Here is an 18,337-nt window from a genome sequence, read left to right on the forward strand (position 1 = left end):
AGTTCTGAGCTGAGGGACAGCAGAACCTGAGGCCGTTGTCACTCAGGTCCCTGCCAGGACACCGCAGACACAGCTCAGTGCTCTGGGCTCCAGTGCCCTTCTGGAGCAGACAATGGTTTTTATCTGCCTGCAGGGCTGTCAGAGACATGAGGAGCTTTATCAGCCCAGGCTTGCACAGCCCTCTGTGGCCCCTGAGAGGCTGCATTAAGTATTGCTCAGGCTATTTGCTTTTAATGATGTTCTGTCTGCTCACCAAAACTACAGCACTGCAAAGGAAAAAGATAATTTATCCCCTCCTGTGTTTGGTGTGCCAACTTTCTGTTCCTTAGGTCCTGCTGCAGTCACACATTTACTTTTAGTCTTACCCCTCCTATAGATGAGAAATTGAAGTTCAAATGGATTCTGTAGGGCCAGGCTGTTCAGAGTCATTCTATTCCCTGAGACCAGGCCAGGTTCTGCTCTCTGTATCTGCCATGGTTTCATTGAGCACAGCAATTGTGGAGGTGTTTAGATAGTGTATCAAAGTACATTTTTTCCATCTGAAAAATAATTTTTCAGTGCTGTTTGCTCCAAGAAAAACTAATTTTTTTTGTATGGGGTTTTTCATTTTCATTTAGATGAATCATTTAGATTCTTACTGGAATCATTCAGATTCCAGTAAGAATCTAAATCATTCAGATTCCAGTAAGAGAAAATAAACTTTTGTTTCCAGCCTTTCTCGCAATCAGTAATGCAAATTATCTCAACAACACAGACATGACCCTTCTAAAATGTGTGGGATTTCTTGTGTATTCGTATATCTCGTGCCACTTTTAGCAAATTTCTCTCTCAGAATGTTCATTATCACCACTCTGCATTATCCATTTGGGGTTTTTTGGATGCTGAAAAATTCTCAAAGATAAGCATAAGGTTTTAGTATGATTGACCAGGAAAATAAATCATTTCAGAGGCAACTGTCCCTCATGTCCTAAAAGCTCTGAACAGAAACTGATTTAACTTTTGTTTAATATACAAGCATAGAACAAATTTATTTGCCAGCTAAACTACTAACCTTTCATAAGGATTAATACACACTTTTAGAGTTAGAAGTAAACTAGGTGAGAGGCAAGTAGCTGAAAAAAAACCCACAAATGTTCATAAGAATATTTCATCCAATGTGTTTTCATTATGTGGAGACTGTATTTATATCAGCAGTTCATCACCTTTACAGTTGATTACTTGCCAAAACAACCTGTAAAATGCAAACTTTTAATTAGTACAGTATTGTCTGTATCTCCACCCAACATTTTTAAATAATTACTCCCAGTCTGGAAGAAGAAACTGCACTATATGAGTCATGTGTCACACAAATCACTTTGAATACCAGAATTTCTCAGTTAACTGTCTATAGTACCCTGCAGACCAAGAGTTATTTGTTAAAATAATTCAACACATAAAATGAATAATATGGGTGGGAGAACTCATCATTTGCTGGAAGAAAATTTAAGAGCACGGCAAGAAACTCAGCTGCTTGAATAAACCACTCCTTGCTAACTTTCAGGAACATTTATGGTGCCTGATTAGACTAAAGGAAGCTGGAGCTGTTGGGCTAATGAGCCAGGGACAGAGGGATAAGGGGGCTGTGGGGGCAGAGCAGGGCAGGGACTCTGCAGCATCCCAGACATCCACCTGCATCCCCACCGGGCTGCAAACTGGGGTGTCCTTGCTGCCAGGGGTGCACCTGATCCCCATCCCTCAGTCCTGGCTGCCCAGCAGACACAGAAGAAAGGAAAAGCTGATCCTACAGGAAAAAAAAAAAAGGGAAAGCTGATCCTACCTGTTAACAACCCCTGTTGTCCCTCAGAAATGTCCTTGCTGCTGGCTCCATGGGAATGCTCAGGCATGGCAATGTCCCTTTCTGCTGCTGCCTCTGCACACTGGGTGAGAGCTGCTGGGAAGGGAAATGTCACAGCCAGAAAAGAGCATTTAGCACAGCTTGTCAGGAGCTGCAGCCAGGGAAAGTGCCCTTCCACAGGAGTGAACCCCATGGCAGCACTGCCCACACTGCCCTGTGTGTGCTGCCAGCGAAGGGCATTCCTGAGCATGGTGAGGGACGCAGGGACAGCAGCAAGGGCTGCCACGTGGAAAATGGGCATGGTGCCCTGGGGAAGGTGTGCTCAGGGTCACCTGTCCTGGAGAAAGTGTCCTCAGGGTCACCTGTCCTGGGGAAGGTGTGCTCAGGATCAGCCTGTCCTGGAGAAAATGTCCTCAGGATCAGCCTGTCCTGGGGAAGGTGTGCTCAGGATCAGCCTGTCCTGGAGAAAATGTCCTCAGAGTCAGCCTGTCCTGGGGAAAGTGTCCTCAGGGTCAGCCTGTCCTGGGGAAAGTGTCCTCAGGGTCAGCCTGTCCTGGAGAAAGTGTCCTCAGGGTCACCTGTCCTGGGGAAGGTGTGCTCAGTGTCAGCCTGTCCAGGGGAAGGTGTGCTCAGGGTCACCTGTCCTGGGGAAGGTGAGCTCAGGGTCAGCCTGTCCTGGGGAAAGTGTCCTCAGGGTCAGCCTGTCCTGGGGAGGGTGAGCTCAGGGTCAGCCTGTCCTCCTCAGGGTCAGCCTGTCCTGGGGAAGGTGTCCTCAGGGTCACCTGTCCTGGGGAAGGTGTGCTCAGGGTCACCTGTCCTGGGGAAGGTGTGCTCAGGATCAGCCTGTCCTGGAGAAAATGTCCTCAGGGTCAGCTTGTCCTGGGGAAGGTGAGCTCAGGGTCAGCCTGTCCTCCTCAGGGTCAGCCTGTCCTCCTCAGGGTCACCTGTCCTGGGGAAAGTGTCCTCAGGGTCACCTCTCCTATGGGGCAAGGCACTCCCATGTCCCTGGAGAAGAGCAAGCAAAGAGCTCCAGAGTGCACTGTCATTTTCCCAAAATGAGCAGCTTCAAAGTTGCCAAAGGTGAAGCAGAGGTCAGTTTTTGCAAGAGGCTCTCCCACCTCAGTCTGTGCTTGAGCTGCAGTGCCAGAGGGCAGCCAGGGACCTCCAAACTGCTGCCAAAGGAACAATCCACTTCCCAGGGGGGCTGACAAATATGAACAAGGAATCCATTAATCAGGAGTTAAAGGAATTGAAGCCTCCTTAAAATCTACAAACACAAAGATGGACATGCTGAGTGAAAGGGGCAGCTAAATTTCAGCTGAAATGCACATTCATGTAAAGAGATTCAGTCAGCATTTTCTGTTTTAAAACTTCCAGGCAGCAGCTCAGCACTACAGGAGAGCTCCACTCAGCAGAGGAACCAGAGAAAAAGTCTCTTTAAACACTTCAGTCTGCTCTTTGGCCAAACTACAGCCTGTGCTGGTTGGCATTGGCCAATGGCTTCCTTTGGTTATTGTGGTTTGTAATTTTATGGATAAAAGTCAGACTTACACAATCACAGCAGAATCATATCGCTGCCTTCCAGTTTCCTGTTGTAAAATGTCCATCTACACAAATAAAGTATAGCAAAACATCTAAATTATACTCATTTTTTCTAAAAATATTCAAAGTCAAGCTAAGGGCATAGAATAGAAAAAACTAGCTAAATCAAAAGGCTTTGTTTGAATCCAGAAAACTGTATCAAACACAGCTTATCTACCAAAAAGCAAATTCAAAGGCACCTTCTTCACTTCCTACCCAGCCACAAAGGAGGAACATTCCTCAGGTTATGTACAACAATGTGAGAGAGAGAAAAGTACAGCAGAGAAACATTTCATGATAAACAAAATCTTTTTAACTGACATTGATGCTGCACCATGGGATAACACTGATTGCCTGGTTACCAGAGAGTAATTTTGGAAACGTCTCAGCACCTTCCTGATGAAAATATTAATTTAATCTCACATCCAGCAGCCTGTGTGATGTCAACTTCTCATCACAATTAGTGGGTTTATTTTTGATGTGCATGCTGACAGCTCCTAAAAGCTAATGGAAAGTCATTTATGTGCAATTTAAAGTCTGATTACTTGAGTGTTAAAGTTCCCTGACAGTCCTTTATATTGGGAATGGGAAATTTAGGAAGAAAATGAATCAGCTTTGAATCAGATAACATTAAAATAATTCCTCTGATTTGAAAGTCAGGCCTAAAGTTTGCTAATATTAACACAGGATGCAAAAATTTGGTTTCACCTGAAAATCATTTCACAAATTATCATTTTGCAGATGTTAAAGTCAGGGAATAGGGGATAAAGGAACTTTATGTGAGTCTCCAAAAGCTTCAGAAGACAAGGAGTTGAATCAATAGATGAGCCCTTAAAGAAAGATAATTTGCTGTATTGTACTTGGAATTGATTGAAAATTTCACACTAATAACGTTTTCCACCAAAAGAAACCCCAGATTTTATTCTAAATCAATCTTTTCCATAGGAACATATTGACTACAGCATATTTTGTCTCGGGGCATGTCAAAACACTGCATTTGGGTTTGTCAGGCCTGAACATTCCATTTCCAGTGGAGCTGAGCTGTGGTGCCAGGCTGGCCTGGCCCTGGGCACCATGGGGAGCTCAGCCCTGAATGTGCTCTCAGAGCAATGACAGTCACCAGGGGATGCTGCCTCTGACACCAGCATTCAAAGCTCACTTTTTATTTCATTGAAATACTTTGTGCTGTTTTGTTACAGTTTTCATCCAGCTAAAACTATTTTATAGAAGGAAGAAGCCTTCAAATTTTGGTGCTGAGGCAAATGAAGAAACAAAGTGATCAGACTTCCCTACAGAAGGAATCCCCATTTGCACTTCCACGTGCGCTCCCTCTGCTGACTCTGATTCTGTTGTAATTTATATTTTTGCATTTCTATGTTACTTTCTAGGCTACAGAAGAAGATGAGCCACCTTATTCTACTTTTCTCATTGTTCTTGGCCCCAGCATTTGCTGATGGAAGAAGTCAGAAATCCACCCAAAACCTTTGTTCAAATGATGTCAGTCACAAACGCCAGAAGAGAGACTGGATATGGAACCAATTGCACATCCAAGAAGAGCTTGATACACCTTTGCCACACCATGTTGGCAAGGTAAGCAGCAACCTGTGAGCAATTACGAAAAATAGCAAATGAGGATCTTGAAAAGCAGTATTTGTTTGCAGTCTAGGCAGGAGAAATGAAAAGGAAATAGAAATGGGACTTAATACTTACATATTAACATGTTAAAATCTTCAAAATGTGGGCAAAGAGTAAGTGAAAAGAGCAGTGCCATAGGAATTTTAATTCCTTTGAAGAATACAAGTAAATGTAAGGGAATAGCAGGTCTGGAGATTCCAAATGCAGGAACAGCCACATCACCTGCAGGTGCATGGTTGGGAAGGAAGTCTGGTGACTGATGTATGTCAGGATTTTCCTGGCAGCACAAGATTCTTTCAGAAACCTCAGAGATCAGCAAATAAAAATAAAAATCAGCAAATAAAAAAAAACAACAGTTTACATCTCTCAAAACTCAAAACACGAGTGCTATGTTTCGAAATACCATTACACAATCAAAAATGTTGTTGCACAAAGCGAAAGCAAAGAATTTTTTAAAATACTCACGAGCATTGACCTGGTTGCAAACTCATGTTCCTCAGGGCAGTGCTCATAAAAGCCAATCATCCCCTGCACAAGCCCTGGAAGGTTCTCCCAGTGCAGCCTCTCAAAGGGATGCACAGTGGCACTGCAGATGAAGCAGCTGAGCGTTCCCTGCCCTGTGCAGCACTCACATCTGTCAGGGCTGTCCCACAGAGTCCAACAGGCCCTGCTGGCTGCTCTGGGCTGCCAAAAAAGCACCACAGAGAAAGCACAGACCCTCAGGGTCCTCTCAGCTCCCACGGGGCATCTCTGCCTCCTTTCAGACCAACTCAGCCCCAGACTGAGGAGCAGCTTCTATCCCTGGAGCTGTCCTAAATGAGAGTAATTCTCTCATTTTGTCCAGCTCTGGGGTGTTTCAGCAGCACAATCTCCTGAAGGCTCCTGCAGCACTGAGCCCCTGATTAACCCTTCAAAGAAAGGCCCCAGCAGCAGTGAGGCAGGGCTGAGGGACAGCTGCAGGAGTTGGCTGGCACATCTGGATTTTATCTTGCACCACTCAGTGCTTTCCTTTTGTCCTCAGCACCAGAAAAGGTATTCTGAGAGGTTTATGCTTTTTACACTGAATAGGTACAAAAAAATCAAGAAAGAAGGCACAGACTATCCCATCTTTGAGACAAGGGTGGGGTTATCTCTCATGTGGCATCTCCAGAGTTGTGAGCTGCTCTCCAGCAGTGCCAGCTGCCAGAAGCATGACTAAGGAATGAGGGGTGGAAATATTAATGACACATTTCAAAAGAGAAAACTGAAATTCAAACAACGCTCAACGGTAAATGACAACTACAGGATAAATCAAATCCTGAACACCCAACAGGTGACATTTATAATAACATCAGTAACAAAAGGATGGAAATACTTGGTCAAACCCAGCAATCCTTGATAATTAGCTGGCTGAAATAAGAATACTGAAATAGTGCATGGAAAATTGGGGTTTAAATCTTCTAGCAATGTCTCTGTATGTGTGAGGGTATAGAAAGGGAAGTATCATTATGGTATCTGCAGATCAACTAGCATGCAAAAGCATTTAGAATTGGATTAAATTATATTTTAAAACTGATTAATGCTCATTCCTCTTCTCTGCTTATGACCTTAAATTTTAAAATCTGCAGGGTAGAAATGTAACCTTCCTATCATACCATGAGCCTAAAAACTGCCTATTAAGGGATTGTATGTGACTGAGCACAAGAAAGCTGTCAGCTGTGGCAGGAATTCTGCTAAATGCTAAGGAATAGAGGCTAATGCTGAATAATGTCAGGAGCTGTGAATACAGATTTCATCCTGTAATCCTGTGAAACTGAGCAAAAAACCCTGGCAGGTCCAGAAAGTTGCAAACAAAAGTCACTCAGACTGAAGGTGTCTCATGTTATTTCAGACATAATGCAGTTAATTATTTGTAAGTGTTGGCTGCATGAACAATTTAGACCTTTAGGAAATATGAGGTATGATTTAAAAAAAGCTTTGTTCTGTATAAGCAAGGAAGTTTCAGTGTGGGTGCAAGGGTGCAAGTGCCATCCCACAAGCCCAGCTGCTGCTGTGGTGCTGCTCAGTGCTGTCCCAGCTGACAGCAAAAGCCCTGAGGGTTCCCAGTGGGTGAGGAATTCCTGGCTGTGTGAATCCTCCAAGACACTCTGCTGCACCCAGCTTTATCCCCCTGAACGACTCTTTGCTCCCAGATCACATCCAGCGTGAGGAACAAGAACGCCAAGTACATCATCGAGGGCGAATTCGCCAACACCATCTTCAAGGTGGAGGAGACCAGCGGGGACGTGTACGCCTTCGAGAGGCTGGACAGGGAGAAGAAGGCAGAGTATGAGCTGACAGCCCTCATCATCGACAGGACAAACAACAGGTCCCTGGAGCGCCCCTCCAGATTCATCATCAAGGTGTACGACATCAACGACAACGCCCCCGTGTTCGTACACAAGGTGTTCAATGGCTCTGTCCCAGAAATGTCACCAGTGGGTATGTCCTCCAGCACTCACCTCCCCTCACGGCTGGCCTTGAAAAGCACCCCTTATATTAATATGCACCTTGACAATCCTTCTCTAGGAACCTCAGTCACCAAAGTGACAGCTGTGGATGCTGATGACCCCACAGTGTCAGGTCATGCCACTGTGACCTACGAAGTCACCAGAGGAGGGGAATATTTCACCATTGATGACTCTGGTAAGTCAGGCACACGAATGTCCTTACACTTTGTCCATGCCCTACCCTTTGAAGAAAACATAGGTTTAAGGCTTTCTCATTCTGGAAAAGAGGAATAATCATTCAAAAATATAATTTTAAACATGATTTAAAAGGTTTTTCATTCACACTCCACAATGCCACTGTCTGCATCTAGAAATGAACTCATAAAACCAGGATATCAGCTGCCATGAACACAATGAGGAGATAAAGATCATTTTTTCCCATCTTTGGAAAGATTAACCAGGAGCTGGGTTCATGTTTTCAGTTTAGCATAGATACTGTTCCAGTGACCAAACATGAAAAGGGAATACACAAATTCCAAAGCAGCATTCAGTAATCAATAATCATTTGCTTTCCTAAACTTCCTTGCTTAAATTTTGCCCAGTTTTAAAACCAATGTCAGTATCTCTTGTAACCACACTAGTTTGCAAGAGCAAAGAAAGCAGGTAAAGAGGTTAAAGATCCATTAAAAGGAATATTCTGCACAAGCTCTCCTAAACATTCCATCACAAAGAAAAATTTCTAACATTTCTTGAAAAATACCACTGTAAGATTGGTACTTAATGTGTGGAGATAAAAAAAAGATAAAAATTTGCCACCAAAATTGAAGAGATGTTGGACGTGCTGCAAAATCTAATTGTATCCAATATTATTTTTTCACAGGTGTGATTTATACAAAAGAGCCTAATTTAGACAGAGAGACCAAATCCACGTATGAGATTGTTGTTCAAGCCAAAGATGCTCCAGGTTTCTCTGGGGATTCCAGCACAGCCACGGTGATCATCGCTTTGTCCGACATCAACGACAACTCCCCAGAGTTCAAACACTGTGAGTGCCCCCAGCCCTGAGCCACCCTGCAGCCAAGGGCTGCCACAGCACAGGCAGAGCAGCTCACGGTCCTGCACGACTCAGCTTTCCTTAAAAATGGCCAAAACAACTTTACATGTTCAGAAGCTCTTCTGTGTTTCAGCCAGAGCCACTTTTCCTGGGGAATGCACACCTAGAGCTGAAAACAAAAATCAGTATTAATTTCATCCCTTTCCTAAAGATCTTGACAATTTGGGGTATTATTTATGCTTTCACATGTCTTAGAGATATACAATGCTAAATTCTCAATGAAGTATTTTTATGTGCATCTGTCAAGTAAGAACAATTTTAACTGAGTCCTAACTTCCATGTACACACTCCTTATGTATTTCTCTTTTTTTTAACAGCATCATTTCACTTTAAAGTTCCTGAAAACGTTTCAGTAGGAGGAGAAGTTGGCAGAGTCAAAGTAGAAGATATTGACGAACCACAGCACAGAAATACAAGATACAGCTTTATCCAAGGAGAGTTCAGGGACACCTTTGACATTGTAGCAAATCCATACACAAATGAAGGAATCATTAGGCCAAAGAAGGTACTTTTCCCCATAACAAAGATGATTCTTGTGGTTTTCCATGTGTAACAAGTGATATTTTTGGTTTAGGACTAGCAGCAGGAAAAAACAGAAACGCATGAAAGTCAGCATGAAATATATTGATCCTGAACACCAGCTCTCTGAGCTCTGGATGAAGAAGAGCTGGTGACTTCAAGTCCTTTTCAACCTCCAGACCTAAAAAACTCCAGAATTACTGCAGAGGGCAGTGGGGGCTGTGTCAGATATTTAGGTTAGGTGCTTTGGGTTCTCTCAAACTTCAAATGGTTGGATGCTTCAAAGAAACAGTGATTTAAGAGTTGAACCAAATGGCCAAGTCAAAGAATCCTTCCCTTCTGAAGCCCACCTGAAACCAAAGCATAAAATGTGATCTCCTTTCTAAGGTATCCTTGCAGTTTGGCATTTGCGCCAATTCGAGCCACAGATCCCTCGCTTTCCTCAGGGTGAGGAAAAAGCTTTTTTTTAAAGAGCTTCCCCACTAATTTCTTATGTCTTTAAGACTCTCCAAAGCCTTTATTAGGGTCTGTTCTTTGTTTTTTTTAAATTCTGAAACCCACATGATTTGTACCGAGGGACTGCTGCAGAGCATTGCCAAACCAAGACTTCATTGATTTCATTGACTTGCTGTTAAAAAAAAGAGGAGAAAGGACTATAAATCAGCTCCTGTAATCCTCAGATCAACAGGAATGTGTTTTTCCCTTCCAAATGCCTCTCTGTAACTGCTAAGACTAGAAATGTCATTAAGAAGAGAAAACTTTCAGGAAAAACAGTACCAAGGATTTCAAGACTGGCAGTAAAATCCTTGGCTGTGGTCACACTGGGTATGAGCAGCTCTCCTTCACCAGGTGCAGCTCTTCCCCAGCTTCCCAGGAGCTGGGGAAGGCAGTGCCTGCCCAGAGGAGGAGCAGTCACAGACCCCACACACCCTCCCTGAGGGATTTGGAACCAGCTTTTCCTCCAGCACACGGTGGGCAAAGTTCACCCTGTTTTCAATGTGATTTTGGCTGTGCACACATCATAATTTTAAATACACAGCCATGTGAGATAAAATGTCAGCTGCTGGATAAGTCCCATCACTTCCCCTTGCAATGTCTGCCCAAAAAGGAAAACAAGAGTACCATAACTGCTGTGAATCTCAGCGCTCCTAGAATCTCAGGTGGTAGAACAAAGGAAACTTTGAAAGGATCATTTCTTACTGCCCAAGCTCCTGGCCTTCCTCCCATTGTGTGATTCCTTTTTTAGTCTCAGGCAACTGGAAAAACAGGGAAGAGGATGTCATTTCTCACTGAATGCCCCAGCTGTCAGCCAGTGCAGATCTGCAGTCTGCCTTGAGTGCCTTCAGAACACAAAGCACAGCCAAGAGGAGAATCTCTTCCCCAGCCTTTGGGGGACAGGAGCTCACCAAGTCTGGTAGTTATAGCATTATAAAAAGACAATTATTCAACCCAAAAGAACATTATTTTGCTGAACTTAAACTCCTGGATGAATCTGTCCCACAGCAGAGGTACCTCGAGCCACGCTATGATAGAGAAGTTCAGCTGGGAAATGCTCTCCCATGGGTCCAGCCAAGATGAAATTTGGTAACATTGCCAAACATGAATGAAAGCACAGATCTTAAAACAGCACAGAGAGCCAGTGGAAAGTTTGCTTAGACATCACCAGTGAAAGAATATCTGTAACTGTCTCTTTGTTTTTAGCCCCTGGACTTCGAAGCAGTGTCAGAATACAGGTTTAGCATCGAGGCCACCGACCCCACCGTGAACCTGCGGCACTTCAAGCCCGGCAATCCCCGGAGCGTCGCGAGCGTCGTCATCGAGGTGACGGACGTGGACGAGCCCCCTGTCTTCAGGAGACTCCCCTACGAGTTCAAGGTGAGGGAAAACCACGCAGAGGTGAAAACTCTGGGCTCAGTCCACGCCGAGGACCCCGACGCAGCTAAACGGAAAATCAGGTAAGACAACGCCAGCTTTAGCAATTCTACTTGAAAGTGCAGAATCCATTAAGAGCACCAAGAATTTGACAAAGAACCCAGACTTTGGCCCTATGTTTTTAGAATCTGCCTGCCAAACAAAACAAAAGATAATCCAATTTAATTTTTCCAGCACTGCAGCCATGGATATATATGCTCACCAAAAGCTGAATATAAATTTCATCTACCCATGTCTTTACCACATGGACTTACTGATAAAACATTTGCACATTTAGGGAAAAAAATATAAACTTGGATATTTTTCCATGGTTATAATTTATTGTTATTTTTTTTTTATTGCAAGAGCTCTCTCAATCATATGTTTAGAGAAGAAAATAGACTTCTGAAAGAGCAAAGTACAATAATACAGAAACTCTTCCCACAGATGTATTTCACTCTCAGAGCTTGCATAGTTTTAGGGCAATATTGTCAGCCCTCCTGTTCAAGATATTAATGTAATTTGTCACACAAGAAATCTCTGACCTTCCTCTGAGAAGAAATGAAATGAAACACAGCATTACCAGCTATGCATTGACATATCTTGTTTTAAACAAAATCCAGATATATTCAGCGTAGAGCAAATCCTAATGGAGACTACGTCAGGGTATCCAATACCGGAGTTATTCAACTTCCCAAGCCCCTGGACAGAGAATTCAGCTCCTCATACAACATCACTGTGGCAGCTGTGGAGATCCTTGAAGATGGTGAGTGCCACCCATTTCCCAGTTGGAAAGAAACCTGGGTACACCTTTCCAGCAGGGCTGTCAAAAAGGAAAGGCACAACCTGACAGCGTGTTCCTGCTGAGCCAGGAATGAAAGGAGCACTTCAAGGTTTGCATCATCATCTTCCCAATCAAACAAGTCCCTACAAATAGGTCAGAGATCATTTTAAGATTTGACCCCTGGCTTTGCTCAGCTCCAGGGAGTGGGGAAGGCCAGTCCCAGCTTGGTTTGATATTTCACAATATAGACATGTTCTGTGCCTGCTGCTTTAGTGCCAGAGAACAATGCTCAGTCCATCAGCATGCAGTGGGAAGAACCAGGAAAGCCATAATCTACTGTCATTTTCCTCCTGAAAAATCCTTGATGATTTAACCACTACAAGAGGTTTTAGGAAAATATCTCAATCTCACAGGGAAAGTTTCAGTTATGATGGAGCTAGAAAACGTTCATTATGTGGGAGGCACAGAAGGGGGCACAAGGTGTGGTGTGGGGACTCTGGGCTGTGAGCTGTGCCCTGCTGTCATTCCAGGCCGCCTTTCCGACAGAGAGTCCCATGCCCACGTGCACGTCATCGTGGATGATGTCAATGACAATGCTCCAGAGCTTGTTTCTCCTGAGGAACCCCGAGTGTGTGAAAATGCTGCACCTGGAAAGGTGAGACAGGGAGAGCATTTCCCTGAAACCTGAATTACTGCTTGTCAGCTCAAATAAAAGATGTCTTTTAATAAAAGTGAGTCTCAGTTTGCATGCCAAAACACCCAATTATTTCACTGATTTCCAAAACATCAGGAATATCTCTTAAGGATATTGCACTGTTGGAATATTGACTTTTATCTGCTTGCACACATGGGCTGCACAGCTCCTCTCCCCCCAGGCTCTCACATCTGTGTATTGACAGCTGAGCCATGAAGGACAGTCAAGCTTTGCACAGCAGGAATCAGCAACTCAGTTCTATCACACAGATGCTTGAATGTGATACTGAGGAGGAAACCATTTCAAACTAGTAAGAGAAACATTGCTGCATTGAACATTATTTTGTAGTCACAGAGTGCAGGGATCTGCACATCCAAATTGTTACTACTTGGCACAGCGTTGGTATTTTGGATTTATATGTTTGGTCTCAGACACAAGTGTTCAGCCCATACTGTAATATTTGTTTGATTAAGACAATTTGAGTCAAGGCTTAGGGGAGGTACCAGTTTAGTGTATTTAAGATGGAGAAGAGAACTGGAGGCACAAAAGGGAAAGATCATGGGCTGAGATAAGAACAACTTAGTGGAAACAGCAATGAGATAAGAAAATGAACAGTAATAGCAACAATACAAATAATAGAAATATATATATAGAAAAAAATAGAGAGAGTGCAGAGCAGCCACACCACCCAACATGCTCCCTCTGGCTCAGCACCAGCATTATCCCACCACTCCCTCCACCACACCTGCTCAGACAGAAGGAGCTCCTTCTCCAGGAAGAGAGTCCCTTTCCTCTCCCAGAAATGACATGAGGTGCTCAAGAAAAACCACTGTGCCCCCTCCCAGCTACTGGAAAAAAAATTAATTCTTTCCTGGCCAGAACCAGGACAGTTCCACTGCCAGAACTATCTGCTAGAACACGCAAGGTATTAATTTCACCTTTAGTTTAATTTATAAAATACCTTTGGGATATAACCAGACACATTTTTTGTATTTTATACATCTAATGTACATCAGGTTGAAGATTTCAAAATCCAAGCATGTCCTTCAGGCATGTCAGTCTCAAAGGCATTCCAGGAATGACAGTCACACCTCAGAGTAGGCTGAGGACTTCAGAAGACACCATCTTAGACACTTCAACAAGCCATCTATCTTTAAAAATGAGGCTTTTTTCATGCTTTCATTAGACACAATTTGAAGAGGCAAAACTGGTCTTTTTGAAGACCCACAAAGAAAAAACTGAAACTGAAAAAACTTGAAAAGGAATATCCTGAGGTGTCTGTGTCCTGCCCTGAAACTGGAGGGTTACACAGGACACACAGCCCAGCTCAAACACCCCACATGCTTTACCACTGTAATGTACACTGAAAACTGTGACCTCTTCCATCCTTGCAGGTGATTGTCAGGATTTCAGCTGTTGACAAGGATGAAACATCTCCCAGAGGCTTCTTCAGATACTCGCTGGCCACAGAAGACAGCAACTTCTCCCTGATTGAGAACTACGGTAGTGTGTCCCTGCAATGCCTTCCTCAGCTGCCAGAGCAGGACCCCAGGGCTCAGGGAACAAAAGCTGCAGCACTGACCTGTGGCTGAGCTAAGTAACTCTATTTTAAAAGGCTCAACATACTAAAAAAAAGTATGTTTGATGAAACCAAAGTTTCACTGGGTTCCCAAAAGGCTGGCACTGTGTAAGGGGAAGAGGCTGACTGGTAATGTGTGAGGACAGTCTGGTGGAGATTATCACCTAATGGGGTGTCCTTTCTTCTTCCAGACAACACAGCTAACATCACTGTCAAATACGGGCAGTTCAATCGGGAACTTGCCAAATTCCACTACCTGCCTGTGCTCATCTCAGACAATGGTGACCCTGACCTCACCAGCACAAACACCCTGCTCATCAGTGTCTGCAAGTGCAACGAGAAAGGCAACTTCACCTTCTGTGAGGAGAGGGCAAAGCAGGTTGGAGTCAGCATACAAGCACTGGTGGCAATTTTTATCTGCATCTTCACAATCATTGGTGAGTATCTGACTTTTGGAATGTTCTTTGCAGCACAGTGTGAGGATGTTTTGTTCTTTCTTTAGCTGAGATCTACAAAAGCTGTGTGGCTATGGAATGGTCACAAAGCCAGGAATGCTGTACCTATTTGATTCATCTCATGTGCTCTTCCTCTCTGGCCTGTTTGAACAGCTTCAGCTGCAAAGCTGCTCACTCCTCTAGACAGGCTATTGCACACATGTATAATATACTTGATTTACTGGTACCAGCCTCATACACAGCTATAAAACAGGAAATTTGGGCTGGGGCAATAACAACAGGATTCCTGGTTCCTATGGCAGGAACTAGTCTGGAAACCCTTGAAGCAGTACAGTGAACATAAATACATTTATAACAAATCAGCAGACCAGTACCTGTTTGCTGCATTTGAAATCTATCAGAGAAGGCTGAGCACCTTTTCCTTGCCTGAGAACTGGCCTGTTTTACAAGTACCACATAAGCAGCATCTGATGCTTGGCATTAAGAGTTCAAGGCAGGTGTTGATTCAATGACCTTGTGACACCATGCACTTGTACTTGTGATTCCAGCTCAAGAGTCAGGGGGACAATCTCTGTCCAGACTGAACTCCCTCAACAAATCCTTAAATAGAAATTTTTAAAATAAATATATGTTAAAAAAACACTCAAAAAAACCCCAAAAACTTCAGACTACGTTACATATCTTAAATGCAATTTGTTTTAGTGCCTTACTTCTCTATTCACACGTGCTCATCTAAGCTTCCTTTGCAGTGATTGCGTTGCTGATTCTGCTGAGAAGGAGGCACAAGAAGGACCTGAGTGGGCTGGGGAGGAGCGTGGCAGAGATCCACGAGCAGCTGGTGACCTACGACGAGGAGGGCGGTGGTGAGATGGACACCACCAGCTACGACGTGTCCGTGCTCAACTCCGTCCGCAAGAACGGCCTCAAGGCAGAGCCCGCTCCCTCTCCCTATGCACAGGTCCAGAAACCTCCTGGGAACATCACCCCTGGAGCTGGGGGCATGGAGATGATGATTGAGGTGAAGAAGGATGAGGCTGACAATGACAGGGATTTGCTGCCCTACGACACCCTGCACATCTACGGCTACGAAGGCGCCGAGTCCATCGCGGAGTCCCTCAGCTCCCTGGGCTCGGGCTCCTCAGACTCAGACATTGACTATGACTTTCTCAATGACTGGGGACCCAGGTTCAAGATGTTAGCTGAGCTGTATGGATCAGAACCCAGTGAAGATTTTGTGTATTAAGCTCAAACTAGCCATGAGTTTTCTCCCTCTTGCTACAGATAGACACCAGAGACTGCCAGTGGCCAAAGAGGAACTCACAGCTCTTCCCTCAAGGATTTCAAACAGGCATGGAAAAAACCTGCAGTAGCATTAAAAAGACACACAGAGATCACCTATATTAACTTCCCCCAGCCCTACTGTCCTCACTAACAATCATTTTTTGCCCCAAAATTCCTGCTCACTGATCTGCTCAAGTCTTCCAGAACACACCTCCTTGCCCCCTCTTCCCCATTTCTCCAGGTTTTGTCCCCAGTTTCTCCCTCAATCCTCTCCTCCTGTATTGTTCCCATCCACATGCATCCAAGGTCACCCTCCACTGGGACAGAGAGCTCAGTGCCATTGGGAATGGATGTTTTAGCCCCCCTGGATCTCCAGCTGGCTGCTGTGCCTGCCCCTCTTGCAACATCTTTATTGATATTCCACACTTATGCTCACCCAGCAGAAGAGAGGAGGAACATATGGTCTATCACTTAGTATTAGAAATTATTCCATCACTTTCAAAAAGAAGCATTGTTTTTTCCTTATTTCCCTTCTATTAATTATTTTTGCTTTATAGTTTTCTACTACATCTACGAGTTACTCAAGATAAAATTAGACAGGATTTTTAGACGCACAATCTGGTTTCATCTGTCATTTTTAACAGCCTGATGACAATTTCAGGCACATTTCTGGCATGCTAGAATTTGCTCTAGCTAGCAGCAAAATTGTTTTTTCTCTCTGTAAATAGGATCTCAGTGTTACTCAATGGAACATGTCCTGCAGGGCAGGAAATGTGGAGATCAGGGGAATGTCAAGACTCCAACACTGTAAATCTCTCTAGATGGAAATACAGGTCTCTCTAGATTTCTAAAGAGGTTGAATAGGGGGTTTATTCAATATTATTAAAGCAATAGCATTTTTTCAGGGACAAAAAAAGAAGGGCCTCATTACTGTGAAACTGTTGTGCTTTTTTTCTAAGCAGGTACTGTAAAAGGAGTTTTTTCCACCTAGGAAAATACTGTAGACTCCCATACCAAGATGCTACACACCAACACACTGGGCTGCTTAAAAGCACCACAAATGTAAGGCAGGTTTGGAGCTGCAGCCACCATGTCCCTGGAAAGGGACTGTGCTCAGCTTCCCACCTGTGAAGAGCCACAGAATGACCAGAATGAAACCTCCCACACTGGAAGGGACCCAGCCAAACACCTTTTGGGAACAGCGGGTCCCTTGGGACCACGGCCTGTCTCTGGCTTCCAGCACTGCAGAGTCCTGGTGCCTCCAACAGGAACAGAGCCCTACTACACAGATCCTCCACTGTGCAGGGTCTGTGCTGGAGCTGTATGTATTAGTTTAGTTGATTTGATTATTTAAATCTGGTAGCTAACCAAATAATACTAAATACTTTTTTTTTTTTCCTTAAACAAGTATAGTGGAACCTCGCAAATTTGCTTTTTACTTGTTCACATCATCTCCAATTCACACTATTCACATTCCCTTCCCCTGAAAGATTTCCTTGGCAGGAAATAACAATGCACAATCCTGGTCTCACACTGCTCCTCACTGCTGTAAAAAGTCCAATGCAATACTTGGCTGGACATTAATACAACATCAACAATGTAATCACTCAAATTTTCAAATATGAACTAAAGGAAAACTGAGGAGAATTCTGTCCATTGGGCAAATCAGCCTTAGAACCTATCCTTTGTTTTTAAAAAGTATATTTTGGGGTGACTGCCTTGGTTTTATTTTGAATGGGCTCATTGTGTTTTGTTTAATCCAGCCAGCAGTATGTGCTCTAGGGGTTCCACATATTTGTGTATTATAAAGAATGCTAACTAATAACACTTACAGTTTAAGGGTTTTTTCAGTACCTGTGGTATTGGCTATCAGCAGGTAAAGTTAGTTAGGAAATTATTTAGTGCAGTAGGTCAAGTACTTTGGTAGGTATCAGCCAGATTCTGTTACTTGGAATTGCTGTTTTTAAGTCTGATTTTTTTTAAAGTTATTTTAAGGAACACTGTATCCATTTCCAATGTATATGATGTTTGCACTGGACATTTTCTTTTTATACTCCTGTACTGTATTATGTTGTTTTTTACTACATAAAAGCCAATCTCGAGTTTGGATTTTCTGTGCATTAACGAGCTCCACTCAGCAGACAACATCAGGGTTTGTGCCACAGTGAGCCCAGCCATGAACACCCCCAAGGGAGCCCAGCCTAGGCACCAACTCACCCATTTTCCCCCTCTCCTGGCGCAGCTGCTGGCACAGAACAGCCCCAGCAGGGCAGGCTGGACCCTGTGGGACCCTGCAGGCCCCATCCCAGCCCCAGCAGAGCTTTGGGGTGCCAGCAGCCCGGAATCAGCGTGGCCAGGAGCCGCCCCGAGCCCCTGCCCTGCTCTCCTGCCCCCTGTGAGAGGCTGACACAGCCCCGGAGCAGGGCAGCCCCAGGGGATTCGGGAATGGGATCAACGGGGCCGAGCCTGCCCGGGCCCTCCC

General features: G+C 44.2%; 1 protein-coding gene across 2 annotated transcripts in view; it reads left to right on the forward strand.

Annotated features, from left to right (window-relative positions):
- Positions 1-17,964, forward strand: part of CDH5 (cadherin 5) — a 29,420-nt gene extending 11,456 nt beyond the window's left edge. Inside the window, exons 2-12 of one of the 2 annotated variants that reach the window (XM_077185091.1) lie at positions 4,804-5,005; positions 7,222-7,510; positions 7,598-7,714; positions 8,399-8,563; positions 8,950-9,137; positions 10,853-11,106; positions 11,686-11,828; positions 12,377-12,501; positions 13,935-14,043; positions 14,311-14,556; positions 15,312-17,964. In XM_077185091.1, the coding sequence (XP_077041206.1) occupies positions 4,804-5,005; positions 7,222-7,510; positions 7,598-7,714; positions 8,399-8,563; positions 8,950-9,137; positions 10,853-11,106; positions 11,686-11,828; positions 12,377-12,501; positions 13,935-14,043; positions 14,311-14,556; positions 15,312-15,817 (2,344 nt within the window). In that variant the 3' untranslated portion in view covers positions 15,818-17,964. The remainder of the gene's footprint in view (positions 1-4,803; positions 5,006-7,221; positions 7,511-7,597; positions 7,715-8,398; positions 8,564-8,949; positions 9,138-10,852; positions 11,107-11,685; positions 11,829-12,376; positions 12,502-13,934; positions 14,044-14,310; positions 14,557-15,311) is intronic. The other variant, XM_054640815.2, reaches the window with a different exon arrangement.
- Positions 17,965-18,337: the final 373 nt, after the last annotated feature.

Source organism: Agelaius phoeniceus, chromosome 12 (genome assembly GCF_051311805.1).
Source record: "Agelaius phoeniceus isolate bAgePho1 chromosome 12, bAgePho1.hap1, whole genome shotgun sequence".
Classification (NCBI taxonomy): Eukaryota; Metazoa; Chordata; class Aves; order Passeriformes; family Icteridae; genus Agelaius; species Agelaius phoeniceus.